The sequence below is a fragment of the Nannobrachium achirus genome (assembly GCF_963921795.1).
Source record: "Nannobrachium achirus genome assembly, chromosome: 20".
Taxonomy (NCBI): Eukaryota; Metazoa; Chordata; class Actinopteri; order Myctophiformes; family Myctophidae; genus Nannobrachium; species Nannobrachium achirus.
Genome location: NC_137827.1, coordinates 35,576,939 through 35,592,946, shown reverse-complemented (window position 1 = coordinate 35,592,946; position 16,008 = coordinate 35,576,939). Strand labels below are relative to the sequence as shown.

Genomic DNA, 16,008 nt, shown 5'->3' with positions numbered 1-16,008 from the left:
ATCCTTATAAAAAGGAAACAAAAGCAGTGCACCTGCAATTTTTTTCTTTAGTATGTAAACATGAGTGAACAAAGTGTTTTCTGATTTCAAAATCCATTCAAACTGGTGTCGTACCCACTTGAAGGCGTAAATAAACGTATCTTAAAAAAGAAAAGAAAAAGATGAGACACGAGGTGTTACCATTCAACACTGTGCCCTTTCCTCCTTCATGAAAGCTCAATTACACGTCAATTGCAGACATTTTACCTCTCAAAGAGATATAAACAACCCACATAAAAAGTTATCAGAATTCAACACTGCAAAAATAGTTCAAATCATAAAAATACACATGTATATAGTATATATACAGAGGAGAAATAATGCATTTGGTGAATGATTAGTTACATTTTGAGCAGAAGCATAGTAATAGTTGACAAACCCACGCTCTTAAACTTTGATACTTAAGTATTACTTACAGTAAGTGATAATGATTTCTCCTGTTACACTTGAAATACATTAAAAGGTTCTACCGACTGATAATCATAGCCCCTTGAATTTTGTGTGCAACACGTTTCACACAGTGGGAAACTTGTAACTGTTGAAAAGAAAAATTAACTGGAATGTTTCAACTCACAATATAACACAATGTGATTTTCTCCTCACCACCTACCGACCAAGTCAGTTAGTTGTTAAAGATGAAAGGATGAAAGTGCAATGTAAAAACTCATAAAACATGCTTATGGTCATCTGTATAAGTTACAACAACAAAAAGGCTGTCTTCAATGAAAAGCAAAGACAGGAGATCAAAAGCAATGCCAGCGTGGCTCACTGCATAACTGCATCACTGCTGCATAAGTACAGATATACCATTTATAAATAGTAGTCAAATATTAACTGGTATCAATAAGTGCTTACGTTCTAATATATAAATACATCTTACAGTATACATAATTACATATTAACTTCCTCTATTTTTTGTGCAATAGCAAATCCCATGCATTTTATCGAGATAAAAACCACAACATTAAGAAACAAATGCAACATAAGAAACATCTTAAGATTGTTTTGTTTTTCTTAATTTTTTGTTTAGTTTTTTTTGTATGTAATCAAGCTGCTTCTATCAGCCAAATCTGGTCAAACAGATAAAAAGCTATATGCGCTTTATAGCAAACCCTCTGACAAATGACGCTCTCCACATCTTAACAGTCCTTCTGTATGAAGTACCATGACATCTTTCCTTATTCAACAAGCTTTTAGAAAAACAAAATGATTTAAAGCAAAGTAAAGGCACAGACCGTTGCTGCTCGATCAGAAGCACCAAACTGCACAAGAAAGCGAGTCTACTCAACATTTGGTCAGACTGTTTTATAATACACATACTTTTCCCTTATAGTTAACTCTTCATTTTACTGCACTACAGTATCACACCTCGATATGATTACATTAAACAACAGTCTATTTTCAAATACACGTAAAATACACTGTTTCGTATGCGTCTAAGAAGGGAGTATACATTGGGATTATTTTTACAGAATCCATAAATATATTTATGTGCAATTGTACGCAAACTACTAGGTCAAACAAAGGCATATTAGCATTATAACTTTCCATATTGCACCTGCACCCATTGGTAACTATTTTCCACCCTGTTACCATCTTGCTTCTCATCCAATCATTTCAAAGAGTTTTAGTGGAGGGGAGCCCCATTGGACAGGATGGGTCGCTCCTTTGTTGTGAAAGTTTGATCGATACTCACACTGAACATCAGCTGTCTGTATGTCAGACGCACGCACGCACACACGCACGCACGCGCACGCACGCACACACACACACACACACACACACACACACACACACACACACACACACACAATGCTGACCAGAGGACGTGTTATTAGAGTGCTTATAATGGGATAAGGTTGAGGTTATGTGCCAGTTGGGTTGGTGATGGTAAGGTTGCAGAAAGGACTGCGCTCTGGGGTCTGTCCTATCTGTTCCTGGGTCTCTCTCTCTCAAGAGAAAAGAGAGCTAGAGAGAATGAGAAAAGCAGGGGAGAAAAGGATATCCCCTCCTAGTGAGGGTCCTCTGTGGTGATCCTCAGGGAGGCGATGGCTGTCATGCAGGTGTGGACGTTCACCTCCTGCTTGGTGTCCCTGCCGAGGGGCTCGGGGCTTTTGGCCTGAGCATCCTGAGCTGGCGCCTGGTGGGCAGGCGGTGGGTCATGCCCGTGCCCTCCCCTCCCCTCCTCCTCGGCTATCTCCACACTGCTGCTGGAGCGCTGGCTCTCGGTGCTCTCGGGGCTCAGTGCTGAGTAAGGTGGGGTGACATCGGCGCTGGAGAGAGGCGGGGAGTGCAACATCTGGACGCCTCCGATGGGAACCATGGGGAGTAAGCTCCGCGCTGGCTGCTGAGAGTGGAGTGGGAGGTGGCTGAGGAGGTTCTGGTGATGAGGGCTGGCAGCGACGGGCGAAGAGAGGGCCAAGCTGCTCCTTTGATCCTAAAGCAACACATTGGCAGACATTAGAATGCTTTTTACGGTTATAACGTCTCCAAGCTGATTCCTTGTATGAAAGATGGAATATTTCAGTTCTGTATTATACATATTTTTATATATTAAATTTTCTGTGTAGTAATAAATTGCCTTCCTATTTCTTTGTATTGACTTATATGACTTTATAATTTATTATGGTAAAATTGTAAATGAGACAAACAAATGTAGAAAAGTCAGTGACAAAATAAACCTGTGTAATTGTGCATGCACAAAATGTTCAATTTCATATTTTCATGGGAATAATAATAACCATTGCTAATTAAGTAGAATAAGGTACAGTAAATTTATCTCAATGCATACCAATTCCATTTCGAAGGCTCCTTGCTGTTGCGGCAGGTCAATCTTTGCATGCTGTCTGGCTTTATCGCCAGTGCCTCTGTGCTGGTGTGAGCCCCTGCGAGGTGACACAGCCCTGAGCACCACCCTTTGCCTGCCTCTAGCTGATGGCTCACGCTTCCCAGCCAGCTCTGCTGTTCCAGGTGACAGGGGTCTTTCAATGGACCCGGGGGACAGGTGCTGAATGGGTATGAAGTTGGGGGAGCTGGGCCTCAGCGGGGAGGTGTCCCATCTCAGAGAGGAGCGACCTCGAGGGGACAGCTCCCTCCTTGGGGAAGGGTAGCGCAGCCGCGAAGGTGAGGGCTCCCTAAGGGGGGACTCCCAGCCAGGGGAGAGAAGACAAGAGGAGTAAGGATCAAACAGGAAACATCCTTGGTCAGGAGACAGCATCGTCAGGGAGTCCTCGTCCACGGACCTCTCTCTCTGCTCTGGGTCAGCCATGCCAAGGACAGCCCTGCGGTCGATTACTGTCCCAGTCCTCCTGCCAGACGCTGCCTGGTGGCGAATCTCAGCACCGGGCAGAGAGCTGAGGGAGCAGCCATGGATGGCAGCTGTGGCTGTGACCGACAGGGAAGTGACACCACAAGGTTGGGGGCTCGTGCTTCTGGAACGGAGTTTGGGAGTGGAGTCGCCATCGTAGTCGTCATCCTCGTCCTCGTCTTCGTCAATTTCATCGATGTCCTCATCCATGCCCTCAGAGTCTTCAGCATCGGAGAACTGGTGTTTAGTTGTGCCAGGCAGGCCAGTCTTGGACTCGTCCACTTTGATGTTAAGAAAATGAAAGATAAATGCATGTCATTTTCTCAGATTTAGTTATGTTTTTAAATATCTATGTGTTTATTGGAATTAATTTTAGCGATGTGCAATACGTGTTCAGTAAAATCGTCAGTGATAGTTTAGTAGTTAGAATAGTTATAAATCTGAGGCTCATTGGGATCCTTAATTAAATACTAATGTAAAACATTCCATCATCTCACGCAGAATGCAGATCAGTATCTCACCATGTTCTTGAATCTCAGTGTCATCTACTGTGACAGACACACCCAGCTCAAGACATTTCTTCATGTGCGCTTTTGACTTCATATGTTTGGTCAGGTTTCCTGCAGATGGACAAAGTATACTTTATTGCTGATTTACTATTATTTCAAGTCTCAAATGTAATGACACATAATTTAAATGATCCATAGCCTAATTTCTGCTCATTTGTTTCATGGTAAAAGGCTCACCTTTAGTTTTAAAAGCAAAGTTGCAGACCCTGCAGATGTAGGGCCTCACATCTGTGTGGGTTCGGATGTGTTTTTTCAGCATGCTGGGCTTCTTACAGCGGATTCCACACTCCTCACAAATGTACTTCCCCCGACCTCGACCTCTGACATATACGTAGTCCTCATTGGACTTGTACCTGAGAGGTGGGAACAATCTGTTAATGTATCTGTTCATTTAAAGGAGGACTTTGCCACTTTTCAACCCATCTTCATATAATAGGTCCTCACTAATGTTCATAATAAAATTGCACAATTCTTTTCTACTCGGTCCTAGTCTCTTAGGAGAGCTGTGGGAAGTTGAAATCCATCGTCTTGTGACATCATCATTTTCCCAAAAAAAATAAATAATAATCAATATTTTTGAAAAAAATATTTTTATTTTTATTATCGCAAGAACAATGGCTTCCACTTTAACATTGCAACTTTTTAGAAGAGTAGAAAGCCTGCATTTTCTATTCGCTTGGATTCCCAATCGATGATGTCACAAGACGATGGGCTTCTGACCTGCCCACAACCCTCCTGAGGAAAAAAAAAAAGCAATTTTTTAGTGAAGACCAATTATATGAAGATAGGTTGATAAATGGTGAAGTCCTCCTTTAAACATACTTAGTATAAGACCACCTTCAAGATTAATTTAAAAGTCATCTTCAAGAATAGATTCTATAGATATCATATTAGCAAATTAGTATTATTATAAACATACGTACTGTAGCAATTTTTCCACATATTACAAATATTATCCAAAAGGATGAAATGGAATGAGCCCCTTTCAAAGATTTTAATATCCATTTGCACAGTTTGTGTTGTAAATGGCTTTATATTTTACTCAGCCTTTTCAACAAATTGCCTATTTGTGTAAACTATTTGAGTTAAGTAGCTTTACGCCACTTGAAAGTTATTATGGTAAATAAGTGCACTGACCCTCCCTCAAAGATCTTAATGCGTGTTGGCACTGCCTGGGTGGTGGCTGCCTCCCTGTCTTTCCATTCCTCTTTGGCACTTTTCCCTCTGGAGCCGATGTCCTTCGTCTTCTTTCCATAGGTGATGTCCACCTCTTTGAGCTCCGGTTTCCTCTGCAGCTGAATCAGATGAGCAAACACTCTGTCAACACGCAGTTTAAGCACACAGGATATCGACGCAATGTAATGCGATGCTCTAAAGAGGCTCTATGTTATACATGTGGTTGCATGGTGCCCATTGCAAACACCCATATTGATGCTGTCGTGGAAATCGTTGTGACTCCCATGTGTACAGCATCTAAAATTAAGACCTACATGATCATTTAGGTGTAAAGCCGTTATATACGTAGCCCCTCTGGCCTTTGAAGTACTTTGAACTGAAACTCAAGTTTAAAGTTTTTTTTTTTTTTTTTACATTTTGTCATTCTAAAATATGTTATATGAAGTCAGCAGCAAGGGACAGCAGGGATATGCACTATAAATCATAAACAAAGGATGACTGTCAGCAGCACTTTGCATTATAAATGATCTAAACAGAGGATCATATTCTCACCTGTTCCATCTTCTGCCTCCATAAGATTAAGGAGGAGACCAATTTGCCTGTTCCAGGCGGACACATGGTTGCTACAGTGTAGATCACCTTGTCACCCCTCTGTTTAGATCGCAGGAGAGCCAAGACGGCACCGGTGCTCAAGTCAGGGGGGTTTGGGTTGTGTGAACTCACACACCAGGTGGCGTACACGGAGAAGAAAGGGGTGCTGCTGTGAGAGCAGCTTGGCTTGGTGTAGTTGAGATAGCACCAGCTCACACCTGTTGTCGTGCGGAGACTTGGAAACTGAGATAACACTCTTGAATGCTCTGTGTCTGAGATCAGGGCAACTTGACTGGTAACCAGCTGTGCCTTTTTGTCCGTGCCAACATCTTTCGCTTTGCTGACTGACATCATGGAGTACGGTGGTGAGCTGGGTTCCAGGGAGGTACTTTCCATGGCTGAATCAGCACCATCAGTGGCTTCTGTAGCTTTTTGCAGCAGCGGGATAAATTTGCCTATTTGTGAGACATCCTGAGCGTGAGGTGTGGACGTACTACGCAGTGGCTCTGACCTGTGGCCTTTGTCGTCGGTCAAATTACATTTTCCCAACTCCACTGCACTCAACTCCTCTACGATCTGACCAAACATTTTTTCCTCTTTCACAAGTTTTTGCTGTTTGACCTCCATGAAAATATCCAGGCTGCTGGCGGGTGACAGCATCCGCTTGTTAGCCCCACCACTGGAGGCATTGGTGGTTGAGATAGTTCTAGAGGTCAGAGACAGAGGAATGCCTGTCTTGAGCTTAGTCGATGACAAATCGAGGGCCTCAATGTTGAGAGTGTGCGTTGTAAGTGCCCTTGTATGACCTAGAACATTTGCTGGATCAAGACTTGCAGACAAGTGCGAGAGTTGGTTCTGAGATGTGGCTGTGGTGGGGGTGGGGCTAAGGCCATCATACTGATTGTCTATAATCTGTGATACTGTAGTGTATGTAATGCTACCGTAGGATGGCACGTAAGTCTGAATTCTAACAGGAACAAACAGACTAGGGTGTGACTGCTGGGGGCATGTGTTTCCCGTGGCAAATATTGGCAAAGTCTGTGGCAGCACCCCACTTGGAGTGAATGCAAGGGTGTTGCTGAGGTACTGGGGAAACATTTGTGGGGGGGCTTGCATCCATTCAGTGTCCATATTCAATGACTCCTGACGCACCAAGTTACCCCTCCTAATTTCCTTCATAGCAGAGTGGCCAGTGCTGAGCTCTGCGTGTCTAACTTTGGATGTTGGAGAGAGACTGCCGTAGTCAAATGATATGCTGCGTACCTCTGGGAACTCCTTGCGCAAGTTGCAAGGCGCCTGCTCCGAGGAGGAGCGTCTCATTTCATGTTGTTGACGATGGTGGAGCACAGAGAGGGAGTGCCCGCTTCCCGGCACGGCCAGGAGCTCCAGTGGTTTGCCAAATTCATCCTGCCTGGCAGGAGACACTGACTTGAAGCTCTCCTCCCTGTCAAAGGAGAAGGTGGAGTAGTAAGATAGGTTGCTGTCTTGACTGGGGCTGCGGGAGAGGCTGGTGCAGGCAGACTCAAAGCTAGACTCGCCAGAGGAGAGCTCTATGTCAGCCAAGCGTAGCCGCTTCTTCTTTGGGGGCAGCTTTTCAGGGGGGAGCTGTGATAACGTTTCGCTCCTTTGAGGCCACTGAAACTCCTCCACGTGCCGCTCTGGCTCCTTCATCTGCACCTCTGGTGTCTTTTCTGGACTGTCAGGCTCAACTGTGACCCTAATCTCTGGGACCTGTATGTTAGATTGCCTCACTAGCTTGGGGGTGATTTGAAACGACAGGTTTAGTCTACTGTCATTTCTTTCAATCTCGTATGATTCAGCCTGCTCCAAAGAATGATAAGATGAAAGGTTTGCTTGCCTCTGCCCATGATACTTGTAAGATTCGGCCTGTTCAGATTGTGAACGGTTTAATGAGTTTGTGTGTTGGATGACAGAAATTACATTCCCCAAATGTTTGCGGCCAGAGATTTCAGGGCAGACGGATATGTCCATGTCACATCTGTCCGGCTGCCCATGCATACTTTGAGAGTGGCAATACCCTAACGCCATAAGACCAAGAACACCTTCACTAACTTTTGGATCATAGTCCTTTGACGGGTCAAACATTTCCTCACACTGTTCAAGATGTCCCTCATACCGACCCGTCAAATCCTCCTCTTCCCTCTTCTCTTTCCGACGCTTGCGTGTTGCCAGTTCCATCGCGTGTTTTTGATGGTTTGTGTTGGTAGACGAAGTGATGGAGTAACTTTCCATCTCTGATCCTGGTGGTGAAAGGGCACTGCTGTTCTCAGGTGTCTTTCTGTGACTGTCAGACTCTGTATGCCCGTCATGCGCAGAGTGTTCGAAAGCGGCCTGTCTCCTGAGTCTTCTCATGCCTCCGGTAGTTGATCGCTCATCGAAGGAGTGGCTGCCCCTGAGGCCCTGTGGCATGCTGAGAGAGCCTGCCGAGGACGTTGGCATTGAGTTGCTCCTGATCAGTGGCCCCGTGTCGGAGCCACTGTCTAACAGCGGTTCCTTCATCTCCTCCCTAGTGAGCGACTTAGTGTTTATTTTGATGGATTCTACAGTATCTTTCTCCTGCGTGAAGACACGGGAGACGCCTTTCTCTGCACGCTTCCCTGTGTAATCGCTTGAGTCCTCGCTGCAAGTTACAAAATCAGTCATTTGCTTTGGGCTGGGCTTGTAGCACTTCCCAAACATGATTTCTTGGTAGGACTTGGCATTTGTGTTGGATGGGCCAGTCTGATGCTCGGCACTCTCAGAGCGTGAGAAGTAGCCAGAGTCTGTGCTGCCCTTGCTGGACTGGCTGGGGAGGGAGAGGTTTTGGTCAGAGTCTCCGCTTCTCTTTTCAGAGAGCCGGAGTGCGAGCCTCTGTTTGATGGTGCAGGATTGGATTGCATGGCTAGCCTGAGGAACGGCAGGAGGAGGTGCATTGATTTCTTGGAGCTGGGATGAACCATCCGGAGCCGCCATCGACGTGACTCCCTTTTTCTGAGCAATGAGATTTAGTACTTTTACAGCAGTGCTATCTGATCCCTCCACTGGAGAGTCACACAGCAGCAACGGGTCATTGAGAGTGTCCTCGTCTGTGTCTGTACTCTGCTCCGCATCGGAGTACTCGCCCTCTCCTTCAAAAGACCCCTGTTCCGTATTGGCATTGTAAGAACCAAGTTCTGAGAATGGCACAGTTCCGGCCTTGACCGAGTGAGCATGGGATTTTCTGTGTTTGTACAAATTACTCTTGGTTTTAAAAGAGAATCCGCAAGGGACACAAGGATAGGGTCGTTCCCCGGTGTGGGAGCGAATATGTTTCTTGAGCACACTGGGCTTGGCACATGCCCTTCCACAATAATCACAAACATACTTCCCAGGTTTTTGTGGTTTCTGTTCCATCTTACACACATTCTCAGATAGCTGATCCAGCCCTGAATGGGAACACTGTTGGAGGGCCTCTGGTAAACTGGGGGACTTCCTGTGAGGAGCAGGGCCACAGCTGTCTGGGGATTGTGCGCAAACTAAGTGACCTACAGCCTTCTGTCTGCCGAATGGCTTCCCCCCCTGCGGTGGATACGAGGAGAGCTCGTACTCCTGATGGCTTGCGGCGTGGTGATGGGAGTGCTGATCCTCTAATTGCCGTGATTTCCCTGAGTCAGACATTTCTGCCGAACCACACGTGTTTCTGCTCTGACCTCCTTGTGGTTGTCGGTGCCACCCCTTGCCCTCCAAATCCACCGATGGTCTGCTCTTAGTTGGTGCAGCCGTCGGCTCCGATGTGCACATCTTTTGTCCAACATTTGTGTTCTGACCTCCCGTGGAGCATTTCACCTCTGCAGTAGTTTCAAGTGACTCCATGAATCCAATGTCACTTTCTTTGGGATTGATTTTTCAAGGACTATATCTGTTATGTAACCTTAGTAATATTATCATTCATGTAAATTGATTGCAGGGAAGGGTCATCTGAAAGAAATCACAAGGGAGACAGAAATGAGAAATTAGTGGAATCAAACATCTAATTGTGACACCAAATATGCACTTTTTATATACGTAGCTCCATGCATTCTACAAAATTAACCAAACATGAGGAACATGAGAAAAATATTCAAACATCAACAATTCCACTTGAATATGAGTGTAAATCTACTCCTTGAAAGCGAGGCCTATTTAAGGCCCAAAAGGCCTCCTAATAAAATGTGAGTATAAAATTCATAATGAGCACTGTTCACAGCAGGAATGGAAAAATCAGTCTCTTTACCAGCCTCTAAAATACCTACAGTACCTCATCCTACCCCTGGCAGATGCCCTACATTTGCTGGAGCCACAACTGTGTGTGCGTGCGTGCGTGCGTGCGTATGTGTGTGCACGCTTATGTACTTGTGGATGTCTTTGTGTAATGTGTATATGTATATGTTTGTTTTGTGTGTGTGTGTGTAATGATATTCTAGAGCTGACAAGAGTCTGATAGGAATCTAATCCATGTCCACCACAGAGATTCACAATGAACTACTTTTTGGTATGGTTACAGTATACATTACATGTATACTGCATCTCGCAAAGAGTTCATTAACAGTCGACATAAGTGATTGTTCAGCATGACTTTCTTAATTCATTTCTTAATTTCAGTTTTATATCCTGATTTTAAATTCTTATTTTAGTGACATCTGCAAACAAGGACAATTAGCCCGTAGTTAACATTTTGTCACTGTGTCCTGGAAATCATACCTGGATCTACCTTTTCAAGAAGTAATTTGGTGTGCTTGCAATTACCAGTATTGAAAAACAAAATACAAAACCCTGACTGCCAACAATGACAGTGGAGCCACGTGCAGCAGGGGCTGGAAAGCAATTATTTGGCAGTGTGCATATTAAAATGTAAGATTGTACTACCTACCTTGTTAAACACAGTGTTTGCTAACTACTGTGCAATAACACAATGTGATGAATAATGATGGTACAATGATAGAATGCAGCATACAATATAATAATAATAGTATAAAACTATACTACACTAAATAATTACAAATCTCTGAGCATGTGAATGTACAGTAATCTAGATGTTAATTCCAATGCATACCGGTTAGGTGTTAGTTTGTGTGTGCATGCAGCAGGTTTAGATAAGTAACACTTGAATGAATTGAAAACTTGATGATTTCCCTGTCACTATCAAGGAACCAGCATTATTAGAGCCCCCCATAATAAAACAAAATCACGATATAACATTACATGCTCATCCATCTTCTAGAATATAATGTCACTTCTATCCCTGGCACCTTACGGTACCATGCAGTGTATACATTTGTAGTATGGGTGTCCCCAACAGGAAACAAACCCAACGTCCTGGCAGGATTAGTGCCAAGCTCCATCAGCTGATCTCCACAGGGCCACATGCTCATGTCCAGAACTTGCACATAGAAATACTACACGCTTCGCCCCCATGGCTACTGTGAATCGGTGTGGCATTACACTTTAGCTCCATACCATGAGGCTGGCTCTCTGAGGGCACGTCATTTCCATCTTCTCAGTATCAAAGGCTGCGTCCTCCCTAACGAGGTTATGTAAGATTATCTGGTTCAAACCCTCTGAGTTCCCCTTAATTAGGACATCCTCCGACTCTCGCTTTCTATTTCTCTCTCTCTCTCTCTCTCTCTCTCTATCCCTCTCATTCTTTGTTACAACACTGCCCGTGCAGCGTGCACTCCTCAGGCATAAACCAGTGGATACGCTCCATTCAAGGTGACTCTTGAGAAGATGCCGAGAGAGCTGCATTTAAAATTTAAAAAGCAGTCATCGCGAGCGCCATAATCCCCCCTGTTCATATTTGAATCGAATGGAAAATGCCTCCTCGGTTCTTTTACAGATGACTTAATAGCTATGCAGTGAGATGGATTTGAGAGGGCTTCTTCCTGAGGGGGGGGGGGGGGGGGGGGGGGGATACAGAGGAAAATAGGGAACACATATCAAGCGCAGGGGGGGTGTGTGTGTGGGGTGGGGGGGGGGGCTGCCTTGGCTCGGAACAGTCCACGTTCCAGCAGGGAGGTTTACTGAGGTAAACTAAGTGTGGGGTGGCCCGAGGGGTAACAGAATTCAGAGGCCCGGGAGGGAGCTCCCTTTCAAGGTCAGTCTGACCTCATTGCTTTAGTTTCCATCCTCTCCTCACCGAGCCACGAGAGGAGGGAAAGGGGGAATATGGGCGCAGAGTGACAGGGAGATAAGACCCTCAGAAACAATGCATACCTTTGAACTAAGCAAGATAGGGGGGGGGGGGCATAGCCGACACAGTCAACCCTCACCCAAGTCACATTGACAAGTCTACTCAACGGAAACACTCAGACAAGACTAGTGTATAGAAACCATAAACCACAGGCACCCTTTTATTTATCAATCTCCTGGTCTCCTAGTAACAAACGTTAACCTGTACAGAAAAATGTATGACACAGCAGCAATGACGTGCCACAACAGGAGGCAGGTGGGTGGCAGTAGGTGTGTTTCTGGAAGACAGCGGGCAGACCATTGATAATAATTAAATGACACATTACAGAGCATATCATGTTGAACCGCTGGCATGGATGGGCAAATGACTTTAGGACAACATCCATTTGGACATTTTGCATGCTCCCTTTCTTAACCACCTTACACATACAGGCGGACAATGAGCCAGACAAATGCAGAGCTATGGAAATGAGCATCATTATGCCACAGCATTACAGTATAAGGAGCTAAGATGGCCATTAAAGGGAACAAGCATGAAGGCTTACACTGACAACAAATCCATAAATATCATGAGCGAATGACACTGCTTCAGAGAACCTGGAGGGTTCTAAGCCCCCTGTGATACTGTAACGCCACATCGCATGCAGAATCAACCGACAGCTTACTGTACATTCTGCTCAGTATTCTGTAGAACACACACATCCATGGGAAACAACCCTCTGCTTGTACGGCAGCTGACATTCTGATATCAAACATAATCCTCATACAAACCTGACATTTGTAAAGTCCCCTGTCCCATAGCGACAGTCACACGTGACAGTCCTCATGTTGCATAGTCCATTTTTCCATTCTCCACATGTCTGGGTAAATGATAATGAAATAAATTAGCAAGGTAAAGTCCCATCAATCACGAAGCTGCTGGCTGACTGGGTGTACATTAGAAGATCTATTGATGCGAGCTAGTCACCAGAGAAAATACCCAACTGTGACGTGCGGACCCAGGCACAAAAATAGCAAAGGGGCCCTGGGAGGGATTACACAACAGCCAACGTTTAAGGACTCTTTACCTCCCCCCTCTCTTGCTCTCTCTCTGTATTTCATGGAACACGGCAGCAGCTGCCAGAGTATGAACACATACAAACACAGTGATGAGCTGGATTTCACGAAGCAAATATCTAGCCAGGTATCACCAGGACTGCCAAAATGTAATTCAAGGGTCGAGATTCAGAAATTCATTGTCATGTCATCAGCATCCTATGGATTATTCTCAGTGAGCTCAGAGTAAAAACTGGAAAATATATTTAGGTACCCATATCCATATTGACTTTGCACCTGACACTACTTAAATAATTCTAACCTGGCAAAAAGAGAAAATTGAGGCAGATTTTGTTCAGTACATATTGCCAATTGCTGTGAAGAAGTTAGGTTTTCAGGGTGCTGCAATTGTTTAATGTGTTCCCTGAATTACAGTAATCTGGAGCCTGTTTAAACTGCACCCGGTTCTTTCTGTCAAGGCGACATTTGCTTTGTGAATGGAGAGTCATAATGAGTGTCATTAAGATGGCAAAATTAGGACAGCGCTGCAGATTACATGCAGCTGCAAGCTTCATTCGGTGAGCTGTACAGTGTATCAGCTGGTACCATTGCAGTCTTTACATCAATGCACCAAATCCACAGCATCTTCAGAGTAAATACTTCCTGATCAACAAGCTGCCATGCCAGAACTGTGTGAGAATTCTGGGCAAATATGACTAAAACAGTAGTGGGTGATAAAATCCAACCACCACTTTCATTATTTAGAAATTCAATCTGATTTGTAGATTAGGCAATAGAGGAAAAATGGTCATCATGCAAACCTACAAAACTAACATTTATTATTTGCACAATTTTGCAGGTGGCCCATGAGCATGACACAAACCAGGGCTTTGCCAAAATACAAACAATGATCAATATAGTATTGATTCTGTTATTGACGGCTATCTGGTATCCACCACTGTCATTTGTGTGAAACTTTGGCCTTTTAACACAATACAATTTGCACAACTATAAATATTTGACCTGCTTTGATCAGCCTCTTCAGTTTCCGTGTGTGCTATTAGGTGAGAACAACTGGCTGGATACATCTATGAATAGGAGTCCTTGAATGAGGGGTTTGCACCAGCTATGCTCACCACTATAGGTAGAGGATATTTAAGACAGTTTATAACATAAAGCCACCCCAGAGCATAATAAAGGACTACTTGCTCAACTTCTGTAACAAATGCCTGTATTGAGTCCAAGAGAACATCTTGAAAGAGTTGAACACCCTACCTTTCAAGATAGCAAGTCTTAAGTTCCTATGAATCAAAACTACAATTTCACAGTACATTTACTTTGAAGTGCTGGGGGGGAAAAGGCCAAAAAGGAGTGAATGCAGGCCGGCACTGTGTCTCGTTGCGCCCCTTACAGTATGGAATTGCAGAAAGGCTATTATTAGCTATAGCCTGTATCAGAGCCACACAGATGAAGTTGAAGCTAACTAACTGCACTGCAGCTGAGGTCCATTATGCTGTATTCACTATCTTGTAGGAGCAGTGCTAAAATGGCTGATACTCAATGTGCAGTGAAGGTCAAGTCAGCTTCATCTCTATAAATATAATGGTCTGTCCCCTAGGATGTTCCACACACTGCTTGGCATTTCCACTATCTGAGGCACACAGCTCTGCTGACCAGTTAAAATCCGCCACAAATTTGCATGTGATTGAATGCCACATATGCACTTTCATGAGGGCCTCTAATGATATTAGTATTAAATATAGTTGGGGCGAGAGGGGGGTAAGAAAGAGAGGGAGAGAGAGGGATGTTTATGAAAGGAAGGAATTCTGGTTTTCCTCCCTGGTGGCTGTAGTGTCTGTCAGCAATCAATGACCAGTCTGAGTCTAATCATAACAAATGTTAATAATCATGAACCCAGACAACAACCTGTAACTGTAAAGCCCTCTCTACTCACCACTTGACATGTCACTCATTCATTCTTTTGTCTGTTGCATATCCATAAGCCTATCCCACTCTCACTGCATTGCTTGGAAAATGTGACATGATTATGTGTTTCCATAGCAACGATTCAATATCTGTAATGGTTTCTGTATTCTAGTGGTCTACCTAAAGGTCCACACACAGATTACAGCAGCTACATACAAAATTGTGGACATAAATAAATAAAAATCATTCATGTTTAACTCGCTTATGTGATCATGACATGATCACACTTATTCACACAGGTGAGCCATGTGTTTAGTAGAATTATTTATACAGCTAAAGCCTATGAACTGACTAAAATGTAAAAGGAAATAACATGCCTTTGTATGTGTGCCTTTTTGTTGGGGGGGGGGGGGCGACAGTTTTCACAAGCAGGTCCCTGGGTTGGGGATAGCCCACATAATACATAATGGTAGCCCACGTCGTGAAAATGCATGAATTTGACAACCCCTTGCGAACCCCCTATTTTCACGTCATGGAACATTTGCGTTGTTACACCTACATTGGTTACCTATTGAAATCATGTCACTCCAGAGGTCGCTATTTGGAACATTTTCTGGGATCCCACCAACATCGTATATAATAAACCTTTTATTTATTTATTCTGTGCCTGTGGTCATTATTAATGTACTGCTTGAAATGAGTGCCAAGGAAACAGTGAGTTAAGTTTAAATCCTCGCACCTTTGTGCACAATGTGAGTGCAAAGCATGACATGAAAAACAGCGGCCTCTGTGGTCATATAATTCGTCACGGTCACCAATATCGGTGGCACTATTCCGACGAGTGCCTCCCTCCCACCTTTCAGCGCGTGCAGACACAACACAGAGCGCTGCCCCTTCTCTAGTGGTGGACACGCCATCTCAGGTGACAAATTAGACTCCGTACTACCCAATAGTAGTGGCTAATGAATTAATAAAGAAGGCAAAAGGCTTGGAAGCAGGCCCGGTTCCACGGGGGTGCTCAGTCCTGCTAAGCACCCTCAGTTTTCCAGTGGAGCACCCCCAGATAAGATTTAGAAAAAGTTCTCTTTTTTATTTTATTTATTTTTTCGTTTTGTCTTCTAAGTTAGCTAACAATGGCATGTTAGCTTTGAGAGAAAC

General features: G+C 44.2%; 1 protein-coding gene across 1 annotated transcript; it reads right to left on the bottom strand.

The window, feature by feature from the left end:
- Positions 1–2,050: 2,050 nt before the first annotated feature.
- hivep2b (HIVEP zinc finger 2b) lies at positions 2,051–9,534 on the bottom strand (the record flags this gene model as incomplete). The annotated part of the gene is made up of 6 exons (XM_080750199.1): positions 2,051–2,476; positions 2,831–3,627; positions 3,868–3,966; positions 4,093–4,268; positions 5,053–5,210; positions 5,644–9,534. The coding sequence occupies 6 exons, from the start codon at positions 9,532–9,534 to the stop codon at positions 2,051–2,053; spliced, it is 5,547 nt and encodes a 1,848-aa protein (XP_080606325.1).
- Between the last annotated feature and the right edge of the window lie 6,474 nt (positions 9,535–16,008).